At 35.0% G+C, this 13945-nt stretch overlaps 1 protein-coding gene across 3 annotated transcripts in view; it reads right to left on the reverse strand.

Annotated features, from left to right (window-relative positions):
* The window catches only part of LOC128991616 (extracellular sulfatase SULF-1 homolog), a 42539-nt gene that overhangs the window by 20659 nt on the left and 7935 nt on the right, over positions 1–13945 (reverse strand). For all 3 annotated transcript variants that reach the window (XR_008490672.1, XM_054414658.1, XM_054414657.1), the window contains exons 4-14: positions 12398–12549; positions 11833–12002; positions 7767–7917; positions 6654–6829; positions 5713–5877; positions 5403–5509; positions 4887–5022; positions 4480–4617; positions 3305–3491; positions 2398–2523; positions 1441–1617 (exon numbers count right to left, since the gene is read on the reverse strand). Coding sequence is in view for 2 of the 3 variants with exons in the window: in XM_054414658.1 (XP_054270633.1) it covers positions 1441–1617; positions 2398–2523; positions 3305–3491; positions 4480–4617; positions 4887–5022; positions 5403–5509; positions 5713–5877; positions 6654–6829; positions 7767–7917; positions 11833–12002; positions 12398–12549 (1685 nt within the window). In the remaining variant the exon portion in view is untranslated. The remainder of the gene's footprint in view (positions 1–1440; positions 1618–2397; positions 2524–3304; positions 3492–4479; positions 4618–4886; positions 5023–5402; positions 5510–5712; positions 5878–6653; positions 6830–7766; positions 7918–11832; positions 12003–12397; positions 12550–13945) is intronic.

Below are 13945 nucleotides of genomic sequence, written 5' to 3' on the forward strand. Positions count from 1 at the left end.
TTAAATTGAAACACATATTTTTATTATAACTAACAGCATAACTGAAAGATTGTTTAGAAAGATTTAGATTATTCCAGACAATTCACGACCGTACCGCTTGTCCCTGACCATCACGTTGATGATTTCTATCATAAAAATTAAAAAAATTAAAATATCATCATATTTAAATGTTTTATACACAAAAGAAGCACACCTCTATAAAAACATAAAGATTTTTCGGGTCTCAGGTTAGTTTTTTCGGAGTTATACAAACTTAAAAGATTTTATTGGCTTTTTTTCAATTTTTTATTTTTTTTATTTTTTTCTTGAAATACCAAATATACCAAAAGCTTAGTGAGCTGTTTATTGTATAATGGTCATAAAAGTAAATTAATTTATAGCAAAACATAGTTATAAAAATAATATTAACTATTTTTAATATTCAGTTTTTTATGTCCATGATGGTCGTGACAAAATTTCGTGTTTTTCCATCAAAGATGATCTATTTATAAAAAATCACCAAAGATATTGCGTTACCATGGACATTTAATGAAACTTCAAATGTCAATGAAATATAAAAAATAAAAGAGTTTCAAAAAATGGAACAAAAAATTTTAAAAGTGCTTTTCCTGAAAACGTACATTTTTAAATTTTCACTCGTATATGGATACTGATTCAATATCGTATGGATACTGATTCAAAAACATATTTGGATACTGATTCAATAACGTATTTTGATACTGATTCAATAACGTATTTCGATACTGATTCAATATCGTATGGATACTGATTCAAAAACGTATTTGGATACTGATTCAATAACGTATTTGGATACTGATTCAATAACGTATGGATACTGATTCTAAAACGTATATAGATTCTGACTCAATAATGTATGGATACTGATTCAATACCGTATATAGATACTGATTCAATAAGTTATGGATACTGATTCAAAAACGTATTCATGGATACTGATTCAATAACTTATATGGATACTGATTCATCAAAACGTATTTGGATACTGATTCAATAACGTATGGATACTGATTTAAAAACGTATTTGGATACTGACTCCATAATGTATGGATACTGATTCAAAAACGTATATGGATACTGATTAAATAATGTATATGAATACTTACTCAATAATTTATGAATAAGGAATATAAGATCCAGAAAGTTTTTTAACAGTTTTGGGACCCGTTCATCCCTAATTTTGAAAGGTTAGATTATTCCCGACCATCGGCTGAAATTCATTACTTTTTCATGACTTTTCCCGACCTTTCAAAATCCCCGACTTTTTCCCGATTTTCCCTGAATTCCCGACTAGTAGACACCCTGTAGCATTATTAGATGCAGCATGTAGTATGTAATAGGTTCATCTACTGTTCAGGGAGTCCACTGTATACAAAAGTGTAACAGTAAACATGGCATACTAACATTACAGGGTTTACCTACTTTAAGCTTCTCCAGTTGGTTACGCAGTTTTCGTATCTCCAGCTGCAGTCGCTGCTGAGACGCACGCCATGACTGCGGACTGTTGTATATGGAGTGACTGCAGCTGACTCCTACCCCAGGGGTGCCTCCTACAGTGCAGTTCCACTCCTGGTCAACATCTGTAGTGTTTGCTGGATCCTGTACATGAATGCTATCAGCTGGTGTGAATAGTCGTATCAAACCTAGTAATCAAAAGGTCGCTGGTTCGATCCTGGTGGGTCAGAAATGTTTTTATGGTTCAAAACTGAGCCCAGCTATGCTTGATTATTGGGCTTTAAATGTTGCCTTAAGCATGGGTCACATTAGGCTGGCATCAGCGGCGAATTGAAATATGCTGCTACTGTCAGCATAATGTGACCACAAAATTCGCAGCTGACACAGCCTGATTGGTGATTTGTGTTAATAAACACAGTCTTGCAGTCACAGCAACCATGGAAGAATCTAGCTTCAAATATTTAAAATACGCCTACTCCAAGAGCCATAAGTGAAGGTTGAACTAAAGAAAGTAAATGAATCCAGATCCCAAATGATGTATACTTGTTGTGAACTTAAATAAGTTCGTGAATACATAACTGAACCACAACAGAACAATCCTAAAGGATTCCATACATTATCAAACTTAAACTAACAATATTAAAGTCAAATTTAAACTTATTTTGATAAATTTTAAACAATAACCAACCCTAAACAATTAAGCAAAAACTAGTAAAACATCTTCAATTAATCAAAGAATAAAATATTGGAAACATGTCCATAAAAAAAACAACTTCCAATTTCTGATCGCATTTAAATTAAAAACTTTTAGATATACAGTACTTGATATTTTTAACAAGATTGGCTTATCTTAATACTGAATGATAATTTTGTGTATAATGTTTAAATAATGTTAAATAATTGACAAAATTCTATATAACAAACCTCAAGGCTCAGTATCTTCTCCTTGACATTGAGTATTTCTTGCAACACTCCAGCTTTAAGTCTCATCTTGGTATCTCTCTTAGCTCTTCCTGTCCAACTTCTCACAGGCTCTAGCCAGTCTCCCATCTAAACAATAAATTACTCATTGACTAGATTATCTCTATAACATATCTCTCTTAGCTCTTCCTGCCCAACATCTCACAGGCTCTAGCCAGTCTCCCATCTAAACGATAAATGACTCATTAACTAGTTTATCTCTATAACATATCTCTCTTAGCTCTTCCTGTCCAACGTCTCATAGGCTCTAGCCAGTCTCCCATCTAAACAATAAATGATTTATTGACTAGTTTATCTCTATAACATATCATAGTTTGTATTTATAATCTTAAAAAAGAAATTCATCTCAGTAATCTATGAGGAATGGAACTTATTAATAAAAGACTTAATTTAATCAATACCACAGTATAATATAACCTGTAGTGGCAATTGGCAACCGATTGAGCTAGGAAATCAACAGGGTTGACAGGCCAGCTATTACTAGTGGAAAAGTTAGCCACTGGTACTACGCCACCGTTTTCAAAGACCTGGTTGTTACTGTCACATTTATTCCAGGAGATAGGGTTCAACAATAGAGCATGCAACTCCCATGTGAGGAGAGGGCTCTGTAAGGAAGGTTTAAAAACTCTTAGAAATTCAAGTGGCAAAGGTCATGTTGCTGTGGAGTTGAATCGTGAACACACCTCTACGTGCATTACCAGATGAAGCAGCACTTGGTTACATGTACACATAACCTGTTGACATTACACAGTACCTGTTCCTCTCGGTCGTGAACACACCTCTACGTGCATTACCAGGTGAAGCAGCACTTGGTTACATGTACACATAACCTGTTGACATTACACAGTACCTGTTCCTCTCGGTCGCTGTCTAGCCATTCTTGCATCTCCAGTTTGAAGGTATCAGTCTCCTCACTCTTGGGTACATTGTTCTGTTCACTATTGAGCTTCACTTTCCGAGCAGTTCTTGTTCCTCTCCCTGCCAAGCTCCTGAGCTCCGCCTCCTCCCTCTTGCTGCTACTTCTGGACATTTGAGTCCTATGTCAGAGAAGAAACCACAACATGAGAATCAGCTACTGAGGCTATAAAAAACTAGAAATGGTCACTGCAACTTTGAATCTTTAATCCAAAATCCAGAAATACCATCAGTGGTGACCCAAATCTCAAATTGAAGTGCAATGTTTATCAAATACATAATAGAATCTACTGAAACTCTAAACCATCAAATCCCTTTATAAATTATAAACAAACTTTATTGTTAGGTTTGAAGAGAAAGGGCTTATTGCCTGAGAATAGGGGAGAGAAAGGATAGGATAAGCAGGCTTACCTTAAGAAATGTAGGCATCCCACTTCATTCACTACAGAACACAGAAGAAAACACAAAATAAAATACATGAAGAGTCACATTATATGAGTCACATCTAATGTGACTCTCCATGTTGAGAAAGGGGCCAGTGGCCTCGAAACATCCAGTGTTTATTTTATTTTGTGTTTTCTTCTGTGTTCTGTAGTGAATGAAGTGGGATGCCTGCATTTCTTAAGGTAATCCTAGCTTATCCTATCCTTTCTCTCCCCTAAACTTTATTGTTAATAATTTTTAAACTTATACATATTAATTTAAAAACTGATAAGACAGAATCCCATCAATAATAAAATTGCCTATCGTTATTGTCACATCATATGTGATCAGTGTCATCATTGAGCTAATGTCCAAAAAAGAGGGAGGAATCCACAAAAATAGAAAAAATCTGTTGGAAACCATTTGGATTTCATTTATTTCCTTAAACAAACAGTTGTAGTAGCACGAGCAAACAGAAAATGTAACTAAATATTAGATTTAAGATTCAATTACAATTCACAACACTACAAATGAAATCTCAAGTTTTGATCTTCACTTGAGATTTTTAGGGTGAAGATTCATGATTCGGCTTTAACACATCATTATACGAAACATGATGTAATGATGTAATGTATAAGTATACACACAATATATGTTTGACATTAGAACTAACACTGTGAGTGATACCTTGGAAAGTGCCTGTGTCCTAGATGGTCCTCGGTCTCCAGTTTAGTATACATTAGTCCATTAGCGGTGAAGCAAGCACACTTTTTTGTCTTGGGTCTCAGCAGACTAGGTCTCAATTTGCACTTGTGTTTGCGCCACCTGACATTGAACCAATCAATAACAATCTTCGTATAACAGATAGTATCCAAAGTTAAAATGGAGCCAAAGTACAACAAGTAGTATATCGAGCAGTAGTGTGTGATAGCAACACACTTTTATTCACCTCCAAAAGAGTTAGAACATTGAGCTAATGGAGATAAATAGTTGTAGAAACATGAGAACCAAGGCAATTTAATTTTAAAAGATTTCAAAATAAAGTAGGATCCGAGCATTTTAAAATTGTTAAACGTCTTTAGCTGTATGTTCACCTGTTACCGTCGGCCAGACACTGCCACTTCTGGCCAGGTCTACAAGGAGGCTGAAACTCAGGTTTCTGACATTCTATGGCCAGCCTCTCCAACTTACTGCCTGTCACCACCACAGACACCTGGTTGTCCTCCACAGCTGGAAACAGAACACAACCAGCTGATTTACTGTCATCTGCAGGTAGCACACATGTGTAATTGGATTTAAAAATGTGATTCTGTAGTTAATTGAGGGTGAGTAGCACCATAAATTATTTTTAAACAATTGAAGTTGAAGGGTGGTTATTGATTTTGAGGATATTTTAAGAGAGCTCTTCTTACAATAGGGCTTTTGCTTTTGAGATTTGCTACTGAGGACTCTACTATTGGAGAATTTGCATTGAGTAGATTGATATTCGGGTTGTAGGCTGTACTTAATATTTTTATGGCTAATCTATTCATCACTGAAAATGTTGGAAACCCAGCTTATTTACAGAATAGTTATACAAATGGATTTCAGGATCACAGTATTTTAAATACCTGTTGCAGCTTCTTCCAATGTCTGATTCAAATTCTTTTCAATGGTACTGAGTGACTCTTGTAATTTAGCTTCGGCAATCATTTCAGCTGTTTCTCTTCTCCCGCTACTGCAAATTAAATTAATATAATTAATAGCATTATTTTGTGAAATAAATAGCCTATATTTGTCAGGAAAACTTGTTTTGCATTGCAATAAATGGAATTAGCACAGCTTTTAACTTTACTACACAATCAACTTACAACATAAAAGGTGCACCTGATTTAAGAAAGCGAAAGACAAAATATATAAAATATGAGGGTCATGTTTTACCTCTCAATAAGGAAAGTGTCCGGCCATTGCAATGTGTCTTTCAGCCTCTTTCTTCTGAACAACAGTTTGAAGAACGACCGACCGTCCATGTGGCTAGGAGCCTCGACCCCGGCAATGTCAAGGAAGGTAGGTGCCAAGTCTATGTTCAACACTATGTTCTCTATCCTGGAGAAAAACATGTCCATCAACTGTTTTACTTAAAATCCTGGGAAATAACAAACACTGTAAGAATTTTGATCTCTTAGAGGGTATCTTACGGAGGGCTACAAAAAGACCCACCAAAGGCATCTTATGATACATCTCAGATCAGGCAAAGTGGTTGGTATATGTTATTAGAATTTAGTAAGAGTGAATTCCTGGTAAATTGAGTTGGTGATGAAGGGAACAATAGAGAGGAGAAAACACACAGAAAAAGGTGGATGGATGAGGTAAAGGGAATATGGAGAAAAGACTAGTGAGATTGTAGATGGTGCACGAATAGGAGGGATATGATAAAGAGGTCTTAAAAAGTTTAATTATTATTTGAACTAAGTCAGAAACCAAACTTTATACTGATGTTTCCAAGTTTGAAAGTAGGAGCTTATTTTTTCTCCTGGTTACCAGACAATAGCCAATATGAGTTAGATAGAATCAAAAAACACTCAGCACTTTTACATTAAGCAGAGGATTTCAATTTCCCAAGCCTGTTCTTGATTTGTATGTTTAGGTTCCTCAGTCTATGACATAATTTTAAAATAAATGTTGTAATTATCTGAAACCTTTTAACAATTTAAAGTAAACCGTTTAATATGATGTATAAACATGTGGCTCAACAACCTCCTGACATTTATCTTCAAATATTTCACTTGTAAATTAATTCCAATTTAAATTTTTCATAGAGCTATCTTCAAAATATATAATATTGAAGGATAAAACCCTGTTAGATGGTAAGACAGACTTACGTACTGCCCGGCTCAATCCCTGGGCCCCTGATGAGGAATGGGACGCGAACATCGAACTCGAACGGGAACGACTTTCCCTTGACCAGCCCAAACTGGCCCAGATGGTAGCCATGGTCGGAAGTGTAGATTATATATGTGTTGTCTAACTCTCCTAGTGCCTTTAGCTCTTGATAAACCTGGCAGAGAAAGCAGTGATTACAAAACTTTCAATTACAAATTTGTTTTACAACCAACTTCCAGCTCAAATCCTTCAAACAAAACTATAATGGAAAACCGTTTGATTTCTTTAATCCCTGTATAAAACCTTTTGCTTTAGAAACATGCCAACCATCAAACAAAATGAATGTTCAAGGCCGTTTTAGTTGTTTGTTATTAGGCCTATTGTTACAAAAAATAAAAGATGCATGTTCTTAAAACAACTGATACACCAGTTGTTCATTACATAATTAGGATTATTATGTATAAGGATAGGGATCAGCTAGCTTACCTGGTAGACAGAGTCCAGATTAGCCTTGATACACATGACACAACACCGAAAAACTTAATATTTCGTCCCAGCTATATTTCGCTTAATATTTCGACTTCATCAGAAGGGAGAAGAAATAAAACTAACCGTTTTATATTCTGTTTTCTTTCTTCTCCCTTCTGATAAGTCCCTAACTGGGACAAAATATTAAGTTTCTCTGTGTTGTGTCATGTGTTTTATATGTAATCAAGGCTAATCTGAACTCTGTCCAGGTAAGCTAGCTGATCCCTATCCTTGTACATAAAAATCCTAATCAGGGTAAATGGTTTATGTTACTTGGCTTCGTCAAGTGATCCTGCTTCAGTAATACACTCTTCAGGTTGAACAAAAACGTCAATAAGTCATCTAACCAATTTGGTTAGATTCGTCATTACACTTAGAACACATACACGAACACAAAAAACGAATATAATACTGTAAAAACTGTCATGACTCATCTTCCGGCGTAGCCACACGTGTCCCCCGTGATTAACTACACTGGCCAGTTTTTACAGTATTATGTTCGTAAGATTAAGATAAAGACTAAGATTAAGGATAGGCCTAAAGCTTATCTTAATTTCCTGACATCCTATTATAAATCACAATACCCTCTCCACAGCAGCATCCACACTCTGCAGTGTCTGCAGCCGTTTGGTCATGAGCAGATCTGTGAACTGACGATGTATCGGCCGCATCTTGCCAGTCACCTGCAGGATCCACTGTTTGTCAGAGTTGGGGGCATAGTCGTACGAGGGTGTGCTGAAAACAGAAGCACACTTGACACCACACTTTAGATGGCTGTCTTTATGTTAACCAAAAATTGGAGTTGTCGTAGGACACAACCAAATAAGCTTTCATACATCAAGTCAAAAATCTTTGTCCCTTTGGGCCATAACACCCCTGATCTTGGATATTGTTTGTGTGACACGGCTTACAAGAAGTCTATAGAAGAAGTCTATCTATTAGAAGTTAATAGATTCTACAAACCAGTTACCATTATAATAATAATAATAATAATAATAATAATAATAATAATCTTTATTGTCATTCAGCAACATAAAATTGCAATAGACAACGTCAGAAGACAGGACACAAATATGACATCATGCTTAAATCTATATCATCTTATAAAGCATTGAACATTTTGTTGCATAAACTATACATACAGGCCTAATATTTAAATTTAAAATTCTAAGGTTGAATGCTCTAACACAAGTTTATAAAAAACTTAAGTAAATAATACTTCAAAACTAAACAATTTGTAAATATTCAGGAAACTTGTATGTAAAAAGAGTTTTGGTCATGCAGGCTGCCTCCTAGTGGCCAATAGTGTTAAAGAGTTCAGAGTAATTATTTGTGTTTAAAAAATCGTCTATAGAAAAAAAGGCTTTGCTAATTAGCAATCTTCATAATGTTGATTTGAAAAGGGTTATGTTATCAATTTCTCTAAATGGAATGGGAAGTTTATTGAAAAGTTGTAATTGTAAATATTTATGGCTTTTTGTGAATTTTGAAAGTCTAACTGGTGGGATGTACAGGTTGTTTGATTGTCTAGTTGAGTGGTTATGTATCGAGTGACATTTAGTAAAATTTGTAATGTTTTGTTTAACATAGACTAAATTATTAAAAATATAAATACTTGAAAGTGTCATTATACAGGGTGTCCCGGAACTCTCTACCAATATTTTAGGGCATTGCTCCTGGGTAAGAAACATAACTAAATATCATACTTAAACTGTCCGGAAGTCCTTAGTTACTCACACAGCCGCCATTTTGTTTTTTTCAGTTATTAATTTTTTTCTTAAGAATGGTTAAACATACGAAATGGAAAATTTGCACAAACATTTATGACAACTAGACAAAGCTACCAAAAAATTATCACGATTTTTCAAATTCATAAAACAAAATGGCGGCCATTAAAAATTTTTGTAAAATCAATGGTTTTTGAGTTATTTAAGAAAGAAAATTTTAAATGGCTGCCATTTTGTTTTATGAATTTGAAAAATCTTCATAATTTTTTTGCAGCTTTGTCTAGTTGTCATAAATGTTTGTGCAAAGTTTCCATTTCGTATGTTTAACCATTCTTTAGAAAAAAATTAATAACTGAAAAAAACAAAATGGCGGCTGTGTGAGTAACTAAGGACTTCCGGACAATTTAAATGTGATATTTAGGTACGTTTCTTACCCAGGATCAATGCCCTAAAATGTTGGTAGAGAGTTCCGGGACACCCTGTATTATTATTTATAAAGAAAGGTTTGCAGTTGACTTTATTTGGTATATCAAACATGATCCGCAGGGCTTTTCTTTGCCAAGTAAACACCCTGCTGGCCCCACAGCTATTTCCCCAGAGAATATTTCCATATAATAAGTGCGTATGAAATAAACTATGGTAAACAGAAAGAAGTGTGTGATTTGATACACAGTTTTTTAGTTTTCGCAATAAAAAACAAACTCGTGACAACTTAGATATTACATTATTGGTATCTTCTTCCCAAGTTAATTTTTTATCTAAGAAAATACCTAGCAATTTAACAAAATCTGGATTTTCAATTTGGTTTCTACGTAGTGTAAAACATATTTTCTCTGTCTTATCACTATTAATTTCAAGAAAATTACTCTTAAACCAATTATTACTAATATCGATTGTGTTATCAATTCCATGGATTGCTGTGTTAAGATTGTCAGAAGGCCAAATAAACACACATTAGCAGAGCAAACACTTGGATGGGTTGAGAAAATTGTTCCTCCTGTACGGAGGACTGTTCATTTGATCCTCTCTGACAGCTGTACAATATCTCCGCATAATGGAAACAGAGGGGTAGTTGAAGACAGAAGAGGGTAAGTAGAACCACGGCCGCCTTTAACTAAGGCCGGGGCCAACGAGAATTGGCAACATCTCGCCAAGCATCTACTCCCGTCCATTTCACCATTACAGTAGTACGGAACTAGTGGTGTCAGTTTAAATATACTGCATTTTTACGCCCTTACAATTGAGATAAAATTTTGAAATTTGGTGCAGAGCTAGCAAATACCTAAACCCTTTATACCAATGGTGTAATATGAAATTAAAATTTTGTGTAGAAGTATATATTATAATTTTGAAAATTAACACATTAGAAAAAGTTTGGAAAAGTAAAGTAAAAAAGTAAGTCGCCTTCTAAAATTAGGCATTATTGTTGTTTGTTGGTCAGAGAAGTTTCATCTGTGAGAAAGTTGTAGATAATTAAATATAATTTACTGTTTGTATTTAACTATTCTTTCTATCATGCTTAGTTTTGTTAAAACTTTGGGTTGAACAGAGCGACAAAATCTCTGTTTTATGGCGATCAGTGTTTTTATATCAGATATAAAACATCTAAATTAATAGATAATTTGCGTGCTTGCTCTAATCCTCCGTTGTGCGACTGGTGCGAGCGTTCAGTGGTGTAGCGTAGTTGTAGCCATTCAGCCATCCCATGGGGTGTTGCCACTTCGAACGCCGCGGCCTTAGTTAAAGGCGGCCATGGTAGAACACGCAATACTAGGATAGGTATGAGTAGAGAATGTGAAAAATACAATTTTTTGGAAAATGGAATGTGGAAAATTGAGAAAGATGAAGGAGACTGAGAGGAGATAAATACCCCCGCCGCAGCAAACCTGCGGACTAAGCGAATTTCCATTTGCCTGACTGGATTTCCACTAAAGTGTCTCCTTAAAAATATCACATTTATTCCCTATTTAAATAACATTATTTTAACGAGTTAGGTTTGCTGCAACAGGGAGGGTAAAAAGGTATTTTTTTGTAAAATGTAAAAGTTTTGTATGAAATGAATGCATTTTCCAAATTTGATCAAAATATGTTCATAAACAAGCAAACTTCAACAGTTTACTTATTCTCCATAAGAATAACATGGGAATTTTAAATTTACAGATTTTTGGAATTTTCTCTGTAACCATTAGGCGCATAACAACGCTTCAATATACTAAATTATTTGTTTTTTTAAGCTCTACAAAATAGTTTGGAAAGAAATTGCTACAATTTAAGTTTTTAGGGTCAAAAATGGGAAAAACCAATTTTTATCCCATAAAACCACCCATAAACCCCTGTTCCCATAGTCCGATCATGCTGGTTCGCGAACTCGTTCGAATAAACTTAGGTTTACACGTTTGTACCAAATTTCATCAAAATCGGATGATTTTTGCTCGAGTTATCACGCTAACGGACACATATATAAATATATATATATATATATATATGAATTTGAACGGATGGTGTTTTTGGTCTCTAGGGACCTCAAAACGAAAAAGTAAATTTGTCCCAGGTCCAGGTCTTACCATGAGTACTACGGTAATAGCTTATTCCCTATAGGAGAAATTCGCTAAAATGGATAGATGAGGTGGAGATTGAAGTAATAAAGATAAATGTGGAAAAGAGAGAATTGAGATTTACTTAGTGGAGGAAAAAGAACTGTGGACACCTAGTCTTGTCCAAGATCATGAATAGCCATTTCGGAAGAGGATATGAATGTAATGATATGGTCAACTCCTAGTTCTCCTGAAAACTAAAAGCAGGGGCAGTACATCTATCTGCATTATTAAATCACTTAATATACAACAGCAAGAAGTTCAAAAGTTGTGATAAATGTATTAAGCCATTAGGTTAGTATCAACATTCAACATGACTTGGTACTAACTGGTGAGAAGTGACGTTGAAGAACATGTCAGAGTACTGTGGCGCAGAATCCTCGGGTCCGTGGGGCGCCGGGAAACTCAACACCAGCATCACTGGCTTACGGCTGTAGAACTGCTTGGACTGGCGCAGAAATGAGATTGAATCGTTCACTATTAGGTCTGGGTAATAGTCCTGTAACATAACACAACCAACCAAATGTAGTTATGACTTTGTTGAAGTCAAAACTGACATCATAGTAATATACAACATCTGGATAGTTTCTATTGCCGTCATCTCTATAATGCTAAAGCAGCTAATTTGGGATTTTGTAATATTACATAGAGGTACAGCCCCATTGGAATCTAAGTTTTCCCTGTTATACTAAATCCTTGATCCTAAATAAGCCGAGGTTGTTCCAGCATTCAGCCCTTGGAAGACTAACCTAGGCCTATTTTGATTAACATCCAATTATTAAATTCAAAGATTTCAAAGTTAATTTATTACTAGATTAACGCCGTTATTCACGTTTATGTTTTAACTGCAAACATATTCTGTAATATTGAGGTCTAATTTTCACACTGCTTTACCTTGGTATAGTCGTCTCCATGTTTCACCTTCTTGCCGTTCAGGTTGATGGAGTAGTTGTAGTAACGAGAGTTCATGATGAGACCACCCCACTCTCGCCATCCTGGGGGAATGTAGCTCCCGTTGTACTTGTTCAGATACTTTCCAAAATATCCTGCACCAACAGTTTATTTGAAGCTCAGACACAATTCCAAACAAAAATATGCCAAGAAACATTACAGCAACAATGCAGTTTTTCCCATTAATATAAAAAATGGTTCTCAAGATTCACAGTGTAAATACGGCTGCATTTCCAATTTCTCAAAATCCACAACAAGCAAGGTCTAATAGTAGTACACAGAAAACTCACAAACAGACTGTAGGCCTACATTGAATCATATGAAATCGGATTATCATAAAAACTACTAAATTAACACTTCATATGTTCTTAAGCTCCCAATCTCAGTAAATCGAAAAAGTTAAAAAGTGTGTCTTGCCGACTGAAGACTTCCATACTCTCAGTTAAAACTGAGATGTCTCAAGCATCCATTTGACTTCTAGTGAGTAAATAAAATTAATAAAACAAAAATTAAATATTTTGTTCTGTAACACGTTTAGCTGATCCATGTGCAGACCAATTGCAATGTTTTAGTTGTTATTTTGATTCAGTTTTGTCTGACTAATAACTTAGGTAGCCTACTTTACACTTCCTCAGTTACACTATCCCAAAATTCTCTAGGGAATGATCAAATTAAACTAGTACAGTATGCGCGTCTGATCTAGGTACGCTATTATAGCACGTCTAAGAGGAACTGGTTGGGTAGCTGTGGTTATAGTGCTCGCCTGACAATCAAAAGGTTAGATCCTGAGAAAGGTCAGTAGCTTTTTGATGGTTCAAAACTAGACCCAGATGCTCCTGATCATTGGGCTTTAATTACATATTCCTATAGCCAGGAAACTGATCTTAGTAAAAAGCTACTTGAATCATCACATTTAATTCTAAACTTATCATCTCTAGGCTATATATAAATGCAAAATTCCGATCAAACGCACAGGCCAAACCATAGCACCTAGAAGCATGAGATGTTGCATACATATTCCTCTCGTAGCGTAGGCAGACAATAAGAAGCGATTTTACAAAATTCCCAATGGGGACCGCCCCACAGAAGGTCAAAGTTACCATGGAGTTCATATAGGAAGAACAATTTGTTTTGGGTTTTTGTTTACATTTGTCTGCAATTTATTTAATGATCAGCTTTTAGAATAAAAATTAAGTTTACTAAGGTATTTCAGACCATATAAACATCATAGTTGTGTGTCAGTGAAATTAACCTAATTTATTGAGGCATTTTAATTTTATGAACTTCTAATATATGTGATTAGTGTTGTAGAAAGTAGAATTTAACTTATTTTCATAGCATTTTAATTTGTTATAACTTATGATATAGTTCTGTTAATATTTTTGTAGTTATGGACACTGAGGATGTTATTGGTGAGTTCGTTCCACACAATATCATTCACATCAGAGGAGATGGTGCGTGTTTATTTACTTCACTCTTATTCATAATTCA

Source organism: Macrosteles quadrilineatus, unplaced genomic scaffold (genome assembly GCF_028750875.1).
Source record: "Macrosteles quadrilineatus isolate MER2022 unplaced genomic scaffold, UCM_ALF_1.0 Scaffold_4__1_contigs__length_99947679, whole genome shotgun sequence".
Classification (NCBI taxonomy): domain Eukaryota; kingdom Metazoa; phylum Arthropoda; class Insecta; order Hemiptera; family Cicadellidae; genus Macrosteles; species Macrosteles quadrilineatus.